The following is a 16,646-nucleotide window of genomic DNA, read 5'->3' on the forward strand; positions in this document are numbered from 1 at the left end:
TTTATTTATTTTTTAAAAAAGAACAACTTCATGGTCCTTACTTGTTGACAACGTTCAGTTTATTATATTACCATGAAAAAAGTTTCATATTCGCCAGGTTCTGTTCTATCCTACATATCATGCTCTGGTCTTCCTTAAAATTCCAAGACCCTTTACATCTACATCTCCGGAGGATACCACACAACTCTCAGGGAGACAGGAAAAATAAGCTGTTTTTTCCCCTTGCAGAGGCTAGTTAGTTTAGTAATTAAGTTGCCGAGAACAGAATTGGCAACACAAGTCCATCGTCTGAATCAAAGGCCAAATTTTAATGGATCCCAACATATGATACTAGATATTTGTGAACATTCTTATCCACAAAAGTCAGTAAACTAGCAAAGACTTCGATCAGTGAGGTAATAATAGCTGGATAAGTTTTGCTCCTGGGAGAGTATTACCATTAAGACACATCAGTATGAGCAACAGGAGATGGCATGCTAGCATATGAAAGTTTCGCAACAGAATATAAACTTGAATACTAGATGATTAAAAAAAAAAGAACATTGTGGGACACACGGAATTCTTCACAGTTTTATGTCGTAAATTGTTTTTTGGAAGTGACATAATTTAGTACCGCATTTGTGGACTGCTGAGCAAAGTATTTCTGCCTAAGCTGCACATACGGATAGGCAATAACTGAGAGGATGTGTGCAGGCTTTGAGAAGGAAAAGGTTTCATACCAGACCTGGTCATTCTCGTCCCACTCAATTGAGAACCGCTCCTCTCCAGCCTGCGTGAAACATGATGTGAAAAAAGAATGCTAAAGGTTGGGCAATCTGGAAGGAAAATATAAAGCTACAAAAGCAAGACTAGTGAAAGCAAGAAAACAGAAAACTGACAACCATGATAACTAATGCAGGATAGCAAGAAGTGGATAGAACTGAGATTGAGAAAAATAGTGGTGAGGGCTTTCTTTTCTTTCAATTTTGATAAGCATACATTTCATCTCCAACTAAATTCAGTATATTATCCATGCTCATGAAACACTGCACATGTGATCAGAGAGGGACAACAAAAGGATAACTCAGGTACTATGTGAAAGACTTGTGAAATTAATAATTTGCCTTCCAATTGTTCTTTTTAAGCAATAAATTTGAGAAAGCACTTCATCATGGTAACATTCACAAGTTCAGCAAACTTGATATGTAGATTATATACTTGGCATTGCTTTACTGTCGTTCTCTAACTCTAATATTTGAAACTAGAGAATGTAACTCAATATGAGCGTCAACAGCTTTGCAACTTTTTTCTGATTGATCTTTTCTAATTTTTATTAGCTGATAAGACAATCATACCAGAAGAATGTAAATCAATTAACAAGCTTCTAAGTGATCATTTCAAACAGTTTCAAAACCCCAGCTGCATTCAGAAATGACAAATAAGCTATCTTCAATCGAAGAAGGAATACTTGCTGAATTTTGGAAATATGCATGGATAGATACATGCTAAAAGTTGGGCAAACCAAGATGTGCAATCTCAATACTTACTGATAGGAAACCGGTATGCTACAATACTTGATCACACCTTACTGAACCGTATTGATACACCAATATATATATATATATATATATATATATATATATATATATATATATATATTCATATATATATTCAAGGTTTTTAAGCTTTCTTTATTTATTTTTGAGTGGAAAATAGGATTTTATGAATTTGTTTTTGATGTTTAAATATAATGTACTTTAACTTTATGTTACATGTCTAAAGAATGGGTGAATAAATAATGTTAAATTAACTAAGTATAAAATTGAAAATAAAACTACTTATATTAAAAAATTGGAAATGCAACATGCATGCAATTATTCAATTCTAAGTCGAGCGTTGATGTCCCTCAAACACATCATGTTCATGTTCATAGATGGGCCATGGGACTTGACATATCATAAAATTATACTGAAATACAAAATTATGGAATGATCTCCCTTTTTTCCAATTTATATCCATTCATAGGATGTAATAGGGAAATACTTGGATAGGAGGAACAACTCACCCTTCCACTCTCTCCCTCTTTTTCTCTTTTCTTTTCCCTCTTACCTTGAAAGAGAGGGAGAAAAGGGTGTTAGATCATTTTCTCCCACAATTATTCCGGCTTAGAAGCAATACGACGCCCTTACTAGGTTGAACTTCTTGGAACTAAGTGCTTTCTGGCAATTCAGCCTGGCAACGATTGTTTCAGGCAAAATCCCGTATGGTGACCATGAACCATCTCGGTTTGTGGTCAGTACAATACAATACAATACTGGGTTCAGCATTGTATTGCATTCTTTGGGACAAACAATCTGAGTTAAAGCAAATAGCAACTATATTTAAACTGCCTCAGCATGAATGTGCAAACTAGGAGTATCGAACAAACCATCTAAGATTCAAATCAAGAATTTAAATAGGATATAAAAGAGAGAGATTGAGGTAGGTCAAATTGAAAGCACCTACTAGTGGATGGGTGTGTTAAATCTAGATTGACTATCTAAATCCATCACCAAGGATGTAATAAGAGACCATAATGGTGAAAACTTCTTATTGGAGAAAAGTAGATGCTAGTTGATGCTTGAACCAAAACTAAAGCATGCTTCTTGAGCCTCAAGTTGGTAGATCAATTATATATTTAAAGAAGTATTATTATAGTCATTGAATCGGCTCGTAAAACAATACAAGGGAAGGAAAGTACGGTACATTTGATAGATTTAGAGTTATCTATGTCATCCTTGAAGAAAATTAGCTTGTTGATCTAAGTATAACCTAATTACCCCAAATATGATTTTGAACATCAAACCTTAATCAAGGTCCATCGAACCAGTATCGGGACTCGTATTGGCCGGCGACCGATTCGGTATGGTAGAAGTCTATACTATGCTGTGTTGGGATGTGCCGAACAAGGAGAGGGAGGGAGGAGAGAAAGGGAAGGAGAGGGGAGAGAGGGAGGGAGGGAGGCTGAGATAACCCTAAACCTGACCCTAACTGCAGGGGAATAGAGGGTGAGACAGAAGGGAGAAAGAGGGATGGGAAAAGGGGGGAGAGGGAGGATAGGGAGGGAGCAAGGGAGAGAGGTGTGCATACTTGGAGCTTCGAAGTTCCAACCATGGCAAAACCAAGGGAGAGGATATTGTGGAGCTTTCAATGAAGAAAGAGAGAGAGAGGCATCACCTCCACCGCCTTTGTCGGGTCATGGAGTTGGTCGAACATGGCGGAACGGGGGGAGGGAGAGGGTGGGGGAGAGATAGGGAGGGAGGAAGGAGAACAGTTGAAGGCTCAAAGCCTTCACAGGGGTCACGAGAAGCGAGGACTCGAAGTTTATTTTTTGGAACCGAACCATCCTAGTTCTTCACGGGTTCTGTTTGGTATGCCCCGAACTATCCGATTTGGTTAACCCTTTCTTAAATTATGAAGAATGTTTGGCAGTTGAGAAGCCTACATCACACAAAGAATAGTGAGCAAGGTCAGCAGTACCATCCCAAACCGTGCGATCCAAAACGTACCGAGCCATATCGAATATGGACTCGAACGATTTTGACCTTCACAATGAGAGACCGGCGAGGAAGGAAGAGAGGGAGAAGGAAAGAGAGAAAAAGAGAGAGGAAAAGAGGGAGAGGGAGAGGGAGGAAGACAGCTTTGGAGAGAGAGAAGCGGGCCCTCCTCTCTCTCTTTCCTCTCTTTTCTTCTCCCTCCGCCTCCCTCCGCCTTGCTCCCTCCCTCCCTCCCTCCCTCCCTCTCTTCCTCTCTCCTCCCTCTCGCCCTCCCTTACCGGTTATCCTTTGTCGATTCACGTTGGAACGACACGGTACGGTACTGTATCATACCACGGCCTACTGGCACAAGTGTCGGTTCCGGTACTGTGGATCTTGATAGTAAGAAATATATATAGAACATCAATATTTCGGTAACTGGAATGGCACTCCAGTTAGTTGCTGGTCATTATCATTAGCATCAAAATTTGGAGTAAATTCTTCTAAAAGTATACAAGGTGTGGCTTTCATGTTCCTATAGAATAGCAGACTAGTTGTTGGTTGTACCAAAAGGCTAGAAGTTGCCCCTTGAAGTAGGTAGAATATGGGCAGTATGAGAAATTTTTTCTATGCTATATTCTGTGAGAAATATCATTATTTCATGTTTTGAGTTAACCTAGAGAATCCAATGACAGAGGACCAACTAATAAAAAATCTAGGCGGACTTATGTTAGGCACAAATATAGAAATTAGAAAATTTTATTTTTATGTGGAATTTTCTTGACCCTGATACAATCACCTTTTAGCTACCACTTTCAGGGAAGCCAGGTGAAACTTAGATGTATCTTGTTCCATGTCCGGAAGGATTTATTACAGAGAAATTTTATGAAGCACCCATTTTCTTCTCTTCAAGCACTCTGTATGCCGCTTGCAAACTACATGTAAATGAGAAAGCTACTCTCCATCAATGAAAGCTTTCCCCCTTCATAGTAAGACCCACAGATACAGCCCTTGAAAAGTCTGATCCTAAATGGATGCACTTAAAATAGCCTATGACACAGCTAATTTCATTAGCCACCCTTTCTTAGGAGGAGTGGCCGAGTTACAAGTAATTTTCAAAGTTTATAATGCATTTCCTCATTATTATCTCAGCAGCAGAAAGAACAGAAGTAAAAAAGCGTTCTCTTTATCTCAGAATTCTCGAATGCAGTAATAGCATTTAGCATGAAAAAATAGATTTTTTTGTTAACCGTATCAAGTTTCTACAAGCAAATTAAAGAAATACAAGGAAATTTTAGAAATGGAATTTACAACCAGAGAGAGTACCAGGAGGTGGCCTAGGAGAGTGCCGCTGCCGAAACCGAAACAAGCCTTGATAGGCCGAGCAGCTGCTGCTTCGATGGGTGTGGATATATCAGTGACGTAGGCAACCTGGAGAGGCATCATGACCCATGGGAGCAGCTCCTTCACACAGACACAGAACTTTGCCCCAGTCTCGATTGGGCTCTCCGTGTCCACGAACGCCCACCCCAACCTAAAATGCCTGCAAAATCCCACCCAGCACATCAATTTCCATTGAGAGAAAGATGGGGATAATGATGATAGTTATCGTACGTCCAAGAGAGGAGGGCGGATTTGGCGAGGCGGAAGGTGAGGGGGCCGGAGCCGAGGAGGACGCGGGCGCGGTTGATGAAGAAGCCATTCTTGGAGAGGGCATCCTCTGCTTCTTTTTTTCCGTTTCGGGAAGGAAGAGGAGAAGAAGCGGCGCGGAAACGGGGGTCGTAGTTGAAGACTCCGGCTTGGGCGATGCAGGCTTTTTGTTGGTCACGGGAGGGACGCGTCCAGCTGAGAAATAAACCCCCCGCCATTTTCCTTCCCCTCTCCAAACCTTGAGCGTGCCGCCGAGTAAACGAATCAAGAAGCGGGACGCACGCCTTCACCAGGAAGCGCTGGCTGGCTGGAATATCAGATGGAGATTAATGTTCGAAAGAACACTCGCAGAAAAATTCTCTGACATTCTTTATTTTTATTTTCACACTTTTTTTTTCCAAACTACATCAGATGGAGATTAATGTTCGAAAGAACACTCGCAGAAAAATTCTGCCATTCTTTACTTTTATTTTCACACCATTTTTTTCCAAACTAAAATCTTTGCTACTTTTATCTATGCAAACAAATTAAAAATTATTTAAAGTTAATCTAGTTCTTTTTCATTGGATTTTTTAAAATAAAAATTATAGGCAAGTAGCTATCGAGCAGTTATATATATATAAAGTTATATATGTTTTAAAAAATAAACAAACGATGTCAGCCGCTCAATTATATAGAGAAAATCTGGAAGTACCGTCTATGCCCTCATCCATCACCCTTCAAGATTCTCCCAATTGGGTGAAAATACTCTCGCCACCGCATACTGGGTTGTTGGTTTAGCTATGTAACAAAAAGGAAAAAATTGTACAATTTATGTTAAAAATATTAGAAGTTTATCTAAATAATGTTCAATACTCAAAATCACTCATGTGGTACTTTATCATACTATTTTATCATACTATTTATATAAGATTTATCTGTCTAGATATCATCATATACATCTAAAAAGCTAGCTTCAGAAAAGAGTTTTTATTGATATAAAAAAAATTTACTTCAATAAATATACCCTCAGGCGTGGCTATACATAATATAGAAATCACACTAGAAAAAAAATGAACAATTAGCGAGAGCTATAGGTGATATAACGAAAGTAATTGCAAAAAAAGATAAATCAACCACATTAAGATTACCATCTGGAAAGGTCCATTTAATATATAAACATTGCTTTGCACCAATTGGACAAGTGAAATATTTTGATGTGAACCAAAAAACTTTGGGTAAAGACTGATCTAAATATTGGCAAAATAAACATTATATAGTAATAGTAGTTATAAATCCTACAGGCCATCCCCATGAGGGCAGTGAAGGAAGAACCCCAGTTGGTAGGAAAAAACCCACAATCCTTTGAAGTAGTCCTGCACTTAGAAGTAGAATATATATATATATATATATATATATATATATATATATATATATATATATATATATATATATATATATATATATATATAATAATTTTATTCTTCAGCAATTTTACAAAATTACTCAGTCTCAATTATAGAGCAAAGTTCTCTTAAATTTTTGCAAGTGATATTCAACATTTGTAAAATCTGAGTTATACAGCCAAAAATTACATGAAGGGAGAAGCTATTCTTGTCCATGTAAATGGCTGTCAACTATTCTAATGCAGAGAAAGTATAAAGACATCAGGCTTGGCAGCAGCAGCACCACCAACAATAATAGGAGGGGAATAAGCTTAACCCACATGGTTGTCTTGTCCATCTCATATACATTAAGTTTAACTTGATGAGAGTTCAAAATGGATACCAGATTATTAGTCGACAATGTCGGGAACATTGAACGGTGACATTTTTCATTTGTTCTTTCCTGTTTCTAGCGAAGCAATGGCTAGACTTGCACCCATGTTCCATAGCACAAGCTAATGAGAGAATAATTGCTCCATGCTGAGAAAGGTGCTATCTCGCTAGTGAGATTGGTAAGTGGTAATGTAACTGAACCAACACCTGCTGACCAACCAACAACATGGGCTGTAGGCATGAGAGAAATGTTGTTGCATTGAGTATCTCATTATCTGTAAGATCTTTGCAGATATAGAAAAATCTTCGCAGATATAGACCATCTTCCACCAATAGTATCATTACAAAATATCTTCCAAAATTTGCACCATCTTACATTCTCTTGGCGACAGAAAGGGAAACAGAATATAAACATCAAAGGGAGCAATAGAGATTTTGCATAGTGATCATCCTCATGTCAATGAGTTCAAATGTGAGAACTGCCCATACAATGGTATCACCAGAGCATGCAAATACCGCATAACAGTTCAAATAACTTGGTGATTCCTTCTCACTTCACCTCCCACCATGTGGCGTCAGGAAGTGGGCTTGCAATCACAAGCAGGGCAAGAAGGCTAACTGTGAGTTTTCTCCATGTAGGAATGGTCAGAGGAACCTGATAGGAAGGATCCCAGACAATCAGGCTTTAGAAGCACTCTCACCCACTCAGTCGAAAAAGTCCATCTTCACATCTGTGACATCAAGCTGCAAGATCTCTGCCCTGCAGCCTAAGATGGAACCAATACTACAAAAAACAAAAACAATAATGTGCCAAACAACCATAAAATAAGCAACTAAATTGCAATATTAATGATAATGATTCTTTAAATAAGAAGCAAGAAAACAATTTCAACCATTTCAGTATTGTCATTTTATAGAGGCTAATCCAACCTCTTCAAGATTCCATTTTCAACCCCACTTTCAACTCATAGCTTGCTGTACCATATTTAAACAAAGATGATAAATCATATCTCAACAACCGAACCGACCATTCACATGAAAAAAAGAATATATTTCTATGAGGAATGCTACAGGGTTTCAATAAGGTATGGCATAACATGATTGGTGCAATTTATGGAATTAGCCAAATCAGCATTTGCGGGTCAAGTGACCTTTTCATGTGCGCATAACAGGCACCTCGAAACATTTACCTATCTCTACACTAAATAAATGCATGTAAATCTGCAATTTTTGCAGATCTATGCATGCTCAGACTCACTGGAAATATACAGAATCAAGCAAATGCCACTCTGTTTCCACAATCACAAGGTTTCACAAGCAGCATCCTTCGAATTGTCACAATTAGTAGCAGTAGTACGTAGTTTAGTGCTCTTTATATGCAGACTCAGTTACCCAATCGCGACTAGATCCGAAAGTTCTCATCCATCTGTTGCTTTTCCCTTCCTTTGCTTCTTTAAGTTTCATATCTTCATAGTCTAGTCACTAAATATAGTAAAGCCCACATATAAAAATTCTAAATAAACATTGGCATGATGGAGACTGTTCCAATTTGGAACTTCAATAATGCAGCTTCCTACAGAAAACATTTACCTTTTTTCGTCTCTCAGAATTCTTTCCAAATTCCAATACTAATGGGATCTCAAAGAGTTGCATTCTAGTTGCATGGAATTAGACTGTCTGACCAAAAATGCAGATCTTTCTACCTGGTAACAGAGGCAACAACAGGGTGTTATTTGTAACCATTATTTTTCTTGGTTGGTTAATTGGTCGCATTTTCTTCATGAAATGGGTTGGATTTGTATTATTCTGGATACGCAGAATCATTCTATTCGATCTAACAAGTACCATGTCTCAGAATTCTTTAATGTTTCACAGCAGACCCCTTTCTTGTTTCACAGAGGGTTTGGGGGTTTGGGTCAGCTTGAGATATCTGTAGAACCTCCATATACTTTTGTAGATCATAATTAACATATTATATTACTGGAGCGCAAATTACTTATATCAAAAAATGCATTATCTTTTACCTAGGATGAGTGCGTCCAAGATCTCCATGCACAAATTCTTTTATATATGTTCCAGCCTGCATTTGGGTAAAAAAAGTGAGAGCTCACATAAATGTATTAGTACTCCATAATCACAAGAAAAAAGGTGTCTGAGTAAAGATATACAATTTATGAATCTCTAAGATAAAAAAGGGTGTAGAGAACGATTACAAGGCACTGGATGACCCATTAATAAGAGTGATCGTAAAGCATGTCAAAATATAGAGAAAAACAGCTCAGCTCATAAGTTGGTACTATGGGCTCAAGCTGAAAGGCATTAGAAATAATATATGAATACTAAAAGAAAAATAAATATCCAGCTGCTATTTCGTAAGTCAATCGCTTTATGAATACTTCTACACAAATACTTCTATATACATGGCAGCATCATCCTTTTAAAAATTAAGCATGCTCTCCATCCTTATCCAAACTATTCATGCCAGCTTCATGGATCCCTTAACAAATAAAAACAAAATTATCACATAAAAGAAATACAATTTTACCTAAGAAATATATCTTTACCTGGGTACAAAGATGCAATAGAAAATATTGGCAGCTACCAGCAATTCTCTCAATGTTCATCCTGGATGAGGAATTTTCTATTGGTGAGTTTCAATGAAGAGCTCCCATATAATTGTAGTCAGACAAACACATAATACAACTAAAAACTTTGGGATTGGTTTAAGTGTTCTTCTCACCAAACAATTGTACAAACAGAATTCACTGCACAATAAAATAAAGGGATTTCCTCATTACCAATGTATGATTTTCTTCCTCTCCAATGGGCTTCGGCGGTGAAGCACCCTTATCGGGGTTCTTTGTATAATATCCTATGAATCAAGTAGAAGAACAAATTAAACAAGATAGAGTCATCATCATAGAATAGGGTAATTCAAGCACCAATCTGTCTTTGTCAGCTAATGCGTTACATACAAGATAGTGGAATGCACAAAACCTTGAAAAAAATGTAATCCATAACATATTACTAGAAATCATTCAGTAATCCTAACAAGAAGTTGGGAATGATCCCCAGAACATACAAAAAATTATATGGCTATTCTCGTAATACAAGGTTACTAAGTCCATGATTGCGAGAATTCTTTGTAAATTCAAAAAAAAAAAAACCTAGAATCTGATCCTGCCTAAAACACGAGGTCTAAAGATCCTAGATTAATCAGCAGAGTATTTCCAGCACAAAAGGGAACTGGAGGCAAAATGGGGAAAAAGAGACAGGATGTTAATTCTATTAATTGTGCATTCAAAAACGAGGTGCAATCCCTCAGTTTTCTAGTTGCTGATATTAGTCATAGGAAACCTAAATTAACCAAGACCATGTTTCAAGGTTGGACAAAGGAGGTTAACGAACAAAGAGAGATTTTAATGTATGGTCCAGCCATGATAACATTTAAATTCTTATAGCAAATATATACTTGACTCCACTTTACTACAAGAGTACATACACAGATCTTACCAAGTCCTTTCTAGATGATATGCTATGCAAGTCCTCCTCAGTCAGTGCACGAGAAGTCCATACAAGAGCAGCATATTGCTTCTGCATGGATTCACAACCATTGTATGTCAAAAAATCATAACTACAACAATATGATCTTCTCTTGTCAGATGTATTTTAAGATAAAACAAAAATATGAATTTGATAAAAGGATCTGCTGCAGACAAATATTGGAAAAATAACCTGTTTTTCTGCCTCGCCTTCACGCATTAGAGTCCATGCTTGGTTATTGACCAGCTTAAGGTTTCGCACTCTGACCTGTAAAGGGACATGCACAAGGATAGTTCAGGAGTCAGATGAAGCAGCATAAAATTTATTTTGTTCTATGATTCCACATCACATAATATTTAATAATTAGTAAACAGAAATTATGCATGTAGATTAATAACTCACGTATTTTTTGTCTGAGTTGTTTATCTTTTCCGCAATTAGTTGAACATCAATCATAGAAGGCATGCAGTGTGCATTTGAAACTTCAACTAGGAAAGGGCGACCAGATCCTAGCATCCTTACCTGAGTAGAAAGTTTGTTCAGTTAATCAAAACAAAAACAGTTATCAACTTTTCATAGTATAATCAAGTTTGTACATCAATATCTTCTCGGCCAGCAGCATGAAATTTGTAGTTGTCACCTTTACAGACAAGAAGAGCATTGCTCCCAACTATCTCCTGTTAAAAGGAAAGCCATTAAACAAATAAGTGGCCCAGTAAAAGCAAAAGGTTGGCTAAAAATTCACACTGACATATGATGGAGGGTTTTGGTTTCAAGGGTACTGCCAGACCTCAACGGATGCTTCACCCATTCTCTCATCATCAATTATCCAGCACGACTGGCTCACCCTTCGTGAGAACTGTACATGGAACAAAAATATATATTATACATGATTGTCTTGTGAAAGTGTTGCCACTTGCCACATTACTAAGATATCATTTCTTTTACACAAACTTCAATAATCAAGCTAATTTTATCTGAGAAATACCAAGGTCAACAAAATGAAGGGCAAACAGAAAAGAGAAATTCTTGTTTGGATGTTCAAGAGAGTAACATTAAAGGTACACATTCACATATTACACTCTCTGATAAATAGGTACAGTAATTTACCATATTGTATCAAATTCTGTCTAAAATAAGTTAATTGTAACATTAAATTTTCTCTCTAATTTTGACTTTCAGTCTCCAATATTGAAATTCATCTTAAAAATCACTACCTAAATTCCGCTTTAATCTGAAGAAAAATCACAAGGCACCCATCCACCTACAAGGTGCTCAGTATGACATGAATCTCTAATCTATCTCCCTATCCAAATTCATAAAATTTTCTCTACAGAAGCTATCCTCTATTCTATTCCAGAAACGTTTGTTTTTATTTTTCACATCTTCTAGGCATTTACCTAATCAACTTCCTTCCAGATTTCCGAACTACAAAAAGAAAAGGCTAATTCCATCTAAACAGATTCGCCTTACAAATCCAAATCCGAAAGTGGTCCTTCGTAAGGTTGTCGTCAAAAGTAGAAAATGGAAAGTATGTTGTGTTTTTAGTACTTCCATAAATTTTTCTTTGTATCCCTGCGTATAAGAAAAAAGATAAAGAGGCATCAAAGGTCCAAGACCTTAAGAATGCATACTAAGTGCTTGAGGCAATTAGGAAAAACCTCTAAATGATTCAGATGGAAAAGGGATCCATAAATGGTGCAAAAATCACAGATCAATGAGTATTCTTTCATGTCTATTCCATATATCAGCTTAACTTTCACTTGAGAATAATTGTTCCATAACTACCATTAGGCACATGCAATGCACATTATTTATTCAAGACAATCGCAGTTGATAAATGGCTGTGTCACACTGATCAAGACCGTTTGGAATAATTCAATACATATAGTTCCCATTTAATCACATATACTTCCTTCTCACCTCTTGTCATTTCATGGTGCATATCAAGGGGTCTATTTATTTTTTAAAAAGAAATGGTTCAAGTGCCAATAGCATGGTAAATGCCAGCTAGAGGCCAGCATAACATGTGCCACATGTCAAATTGATACATTGGACAACCTAGCACCCACAAATAAGCATAGGCACAGACAGCACTAGAATGCGCTCTAATGTGCGGGCACAGGATACTTTGAGTTTTTTTTTTCTCAATTTGATACTTCAAATTTCTAGTCTGATTACAATTTGTTCATGAATTAAAACATTATTTCAAACTGCTATACAGTTTCATGTAATAAAAAAAAAATAGGCATGTAAGCCTGCTGAACAATGTACAAAGTGTCTTTTTACCTACTATGACATCATACAATGCATTAACAACATTCATGGCAATTCATAAAAGTAGATGATAATCATTCATAAAACATATGTTGTCATTAGAATTATATAAATCATGCTAAAGTACCCACATTTTGTCCACTAAAATACAAAGACCAGCCTTGATTATACAATAATGATAAGACATATGGTTCAAGGTTTTCAAATCACATAGGTGGCACTAGATGTTGATCATTTTACAGGCCCAGGCAGAATGACTAAGCATCCAAGCAAGCAACTGAGTTTAAAATTTTGATTTATGCAATAATGAAAACTTTGATTAATTACTTTGTTTTACTTACTAATTTTTCTATTAATTGATTCGAAGTATTTAAACTTTAAAGCTTCTAACATAGCACATTCAAGCATCAATTAGTATTTAAGGAAACACATTATAAATGGACTTCACTTTCTTCTCTTGAAGTTCAGTTTTCCTTAAAGAGGAAAATAGTTAAAAAATTACATGCCTTGAGACAAATACGGGTCATGGACAGGTAACACCTGCTCAAGTGCCAACCTAGGTGCTTAAGCAGTTTCTTTGCCTAAAGGCCTAAAAAGTGCTAGGACCTAGGCAATTGAGTTGTCAAGTGCTCAAGGGAACCATCTCAATGCCTAGGCAAGGTCAACCTTGATGTGGTTATCAATTTTCCATGATGCAAATAATGGTCTTAACTCTTAAGTGTCGGCCAATACTAGGCCAATTTAGGCTCCATGACATAGTTTGTCGTACCAATGCATAATGACCATACCATACCATACCGCTACTGAACCAGTATACGGTACGGAGGCGTATTGAGTGTCGATATGCCAAACCTGTTGCTGTATCGGACGTACGAACACAATAATAAGATGGTACCGGAACAAGATTTGGTACTGAGACAGCAAACCATGCACCATGCACCGGCTGACATAGGACCTATCAAGTGTCATTTATAATTTTAATTTAATAAAAATAATTCTTAAATCCTTTTTAATTTTTCTTTTTTTTTCCTTCTTTGGAATAGCCTCACACGTGTTGTGCTGGCTACCAGCCTACAATGTTACTTGGAAAGGGCACTAGCGTCCAATTTATAGATGTCTCTCATAAAATCTTAAAAAGCTTGAAAACAATGATATAATTGTATAATGCTATATATAATGTATAATATATGTTATGGTTTTGGGGTTTGTTTATTTGGAATCATCTTGATTTACAAGTTATTTATGATGGCTTGAAAACATTTGGACTATAGGCAAGCAGTAGTTTTGAGCTATAACTTGGTTCAAACCCATGTTAGTCTAGCCCTTCTCCTAATGTGATTAGTGGGAGGCCATAGGCCCACTATAGACAAAAGGGTTAGAGTGCACCATTATTTGGCGTCGCCCATCTGATCGGGATGGTGAACCCACTGGTCTCGCTTTCTCTTTCTCTCACTCCAATCCCCATTCATCCCAAAACCCTTGGTCATAAGATAGGAGGATAGTCACTAGTATCACCCGTTTATGCATTCACGTCGCCCTCAAGAAAGCATCGAGAGTTAAGAGTGCCTGAATGTTGAATCATTACCATGGTTTTAGGACACCTCATAAGGAAAGAAGGAACATGCAAGTAAGGCTGCAAATGGGTCGGGTCGACCCGAGATCCGACCCGGCCCGACCCGCGTAGACCCGACCCGACCCAAATTTTAAGACCCGCGGGTCCGGGTCGGGTCCTAAAATTGGACCCGAATCATTTTCTGGGTCGGGTCTGGGTTTACCGAACGGACCCGACCCGACCCGAATAGACCCGAAGAGAGAAAGAGAGAGGGGGGAAAGCAAAAGAGAGTTTTTTTTTTCTTTTTTTTGTGTGGGTCGTGGCACTATTGGTCCGTCAGGGTCCTCTCTCAATCTATTACACTGTTGATACCTCTGGTGTCTCGGTAGCTGGCTTTTTTTTTTTCCTTCTATTTTTTTGTTTCTATTTTTTTAAACTTTTGCAGGGAGGAAGTGAGGGAACACTCAACTGAATATGGGTCATGTGCCAGTTTTCTGCAATGGAATTGGATTTTGGAAGAAGGTCTGGGATTTTTTTAGTCCTCGTGAGAGGGGAGCTGGGAGACACGAAGTTCCGCGTCCAATCAGTCATATGGACAAAAAATAGTGTGATATGAAATTTGGCTTGTAGACCGACTTACCAAGTCAGGGGTCATCTGTTCTGACTGGAGGTCAATTGCAAGTCTTTCAAGTCATGGGTCACCCAGCACCTCATAATTATGATATGACCAAATTAGATTTGTCCAAATTCTTTCCCAAAAGCATAAAGAAATTGAACCCGGATCCGACCCAACTCGGACCCGGACCCGACCCGACCCGATCTTCAACTAGGTCGGGTCTGGGTCCAAAATTAGGACCCGAACAAAAAACCGGGTCGGATCGGGGTCATCCAGGACCGGACCGGACCCATTTGCACCCCTACATGCAAGCCCGATCTCTCCCCTCTCCTTTCTCCATCTCTCTTTCTTCTTTTGCTATTTCTTTTTCCTCTTTTTGTTTCTTCATTGGCCAAAGTGAGAGATAGGTGTCATGAATATTGAACCAAGCAAACTAGGAAAAGAGTTTGTCTATAGCATAATCCAAGCATGTCACATGTGTCATATCATGTCCATGCAGCAAAAATTTGATTTTTGACATGTCAAGTAACATACTAGTCAACATGCCCCATACCAATGGCACTTAATTTTTCAATTTAGAAGCTAATTACAAGCATGTCTCATTGTTGTCACCTCATCACTACAAAAAAAATGCTTGTCCCACTCTTAGACATCCTCGTCAAGCATCAAGTTCATGCAAATGGTGGTCTCAAGAAACTCTCAATACTATAGGAGCAGCCTTCAAGTTGTTAAAATATCAAAATGCAGTAAAACGTGCGATGTCTTGGTCAAAGTGAACAAAAAAATAGATGTCATGCCCATTGTTGTATCAGCCAGCACATAACGGTCAATTTAAGCTTTATCTGGACTAGACTCCAAAAAAATGCCCTGCTTTTCACTAGTTCAAAGGAACAAAAGTCCAAAGGAAGGATGTAGAAACTAGAAGCAAGATGAAGGTGCCAATGAATAAAGCTACTTGTCCATTTAGTACCAATAATGGCTAGAAAAATTAAACTAGTAATCATGCTACAACAGTATTAAGAATGCAAAAGGGTGTTTTCGAACACAAAAAGCAAGGAGTACTAACTAGTTGCCTTATGGCACTAATTATATATTCAATGCTTAAGGCTCTAAGAAGATGGTATGATAAACAAACCCCCCCCCAAAAAAACCTAATAATGGTTCTTAATCAGGTATTGAGGTTTTACATGCTTTATTAACGAAATGATACTTCACATTAAACAACCAAATGATATTGAACGCTTAGATGTTTTTAGAATTTGACGGATGGATCTAACTCTTAAAAAATAGTAGATCTGATTTCATATCCTGCAGAGAATCAATCTGCAATGCCAAAAGTGCAGTGAAGATGAAGAGTAGGAGCAGAAAAAAGACAGAATAGTAAAAATTAGGGAAGATATAAAGCAAAGTAATAAGAGAAAAAGCAGAAAGAAATAGAGGACAGAATAAGGATAGAAAGAGAGAGATAAGAAATTCCAAACCTGACCTAAAGTCTTTCATTCGTTCAAAGCAAATAACATACAATGCTTTTTCATTCAAAACAAATAGATCCTTTTATAGACTTTACATGATTTACTTTCCAAGCAAACTAGGAATCTTGATACGCAATCAACTAATTCCCAAAAAAAAAATCTGAAAAAACAAAATTCGGAATAGCACAATTATAGGAAGACACCTAAAACATTCAAAAATAAGATCATAATGATTTCATGAATTGTCCAACCCAACATATACCTAATATATGACTCTTTGATAAC

The 16,646-nt window shown here is 37.4% G+C and overlaps 2 protein-coding genes across 10 annotated transcripts in view; both read right to left on the minus strand.

Annotated features, from left to right (window-relative positions):
* On the minus strand, window positions 1-5,924 carry LOC120109953 (outer envelope protein). Its single transcript, XM_088717421.2, has 4 exons — window positions 5,839-5,924; window positions 5,109-5,451; window positions 4,821-5,037; window positions 1-769 (listed from the first exon to the last, which is right to left on the minus strand). Exons 1-4 carry the CDS (start codon window positions 5,855-5,857, stop codon window positions 572-574), a joined length of 777 nt encoding a protein of 258 aa, XP_088573547.2. The 5' UTR covers window positions 5,858-5,924; the 3' UTR covers window positions 1-571.
* LOC103708698 (Pseudouridine synthase family protein) overlaps window positions 5,894-16,646 on the minus strand; it is a 27,151-nt gene continuing 16,398 nt past the window's right edge. For 6 of the 9 annotated variants that reach the window (XM_008793751.5, XM_039122381.2, XM_039122379.2 and 3 more), the window contains 9 exons: window positions 11,235-11,303; window positions 11,041-11,121; window positions 10,847-10,966; window positions 10,637-10,711; window positions 10,415-10,495; window positions 9,700-9,773; window positions 9,466-9,526; window positions 8,926-8,981; window positions 7,226-7,685 (listed from right to left, as the gene is read on the minus strand). In XM_008793751.5, coding sequence (XP_008791973.3) covers window positions 7,607-7,685; window positions 8,926-8,981; window positions 9,466-9,526; window positions 9,700-9,773; window positions 10,415-10,495; window positions 10,637-10,711; window positions 10,847-10,966; window positions 11,041-11,121; window positions 11,235-11,303 — 696 coding nt within the window. In that variant the 3' untranslated portion in view covers window positions 7,226-7,606. Of the gene's footprint in view, window positions 5,925-7,225; window positions 7,686-8,491; window positions 8,605-8,925; window positions 8,982-9,465; window positions 9,527-9,699; window positions 9,774-10,414; window positions 10,496-10,636; window positions 10,712-10,846; window positions 10,967-11,040; window positions 11,122-11,234; window positions 11,304-16,646 lie in introns of those variants that run through there. The other 3 variants (XM_088717418.1, XM_039122378.2, XM_088717417.1) reach the window with 3 other exon arrangements.

This window comes from Phoenix dactylifera, chromosome 3, assembly GCF_051530095.1.
Source record: "Phoenix dactylifera cultivar Ajwa chromosome 3, Ajwa_hap1_PhDact_Kaust_v1.1, whole genome shotgun sequence".
Lineage (NCBI taxonomy): Eukaryota > Viridiplantae > Streptophyta > Magnoliopsida > Arecales > Arecaceae > Phoenix > Phoenix dactylifera.

Bases quoted from the DNA above. Each gene is read 5' to 3' on its own strand.
- LOC120109953 (XM_088717421.2), bottom strand. The intron at 5,038-5,108 runs GTACGATAACTA...GGGATTTTGCAG, and splicing joins TCCGCCCTCCTCTCTTGGAC to GCATTTTAGGTTGGGGTGGG. The intron at 770-4,820 runs GTACTCTCTCTG...TGTTTCACGCAG, and splicing joins CTCTCCTAGGCCACCTCCTG to GCTGGAGAGGAGCGGTTCTC.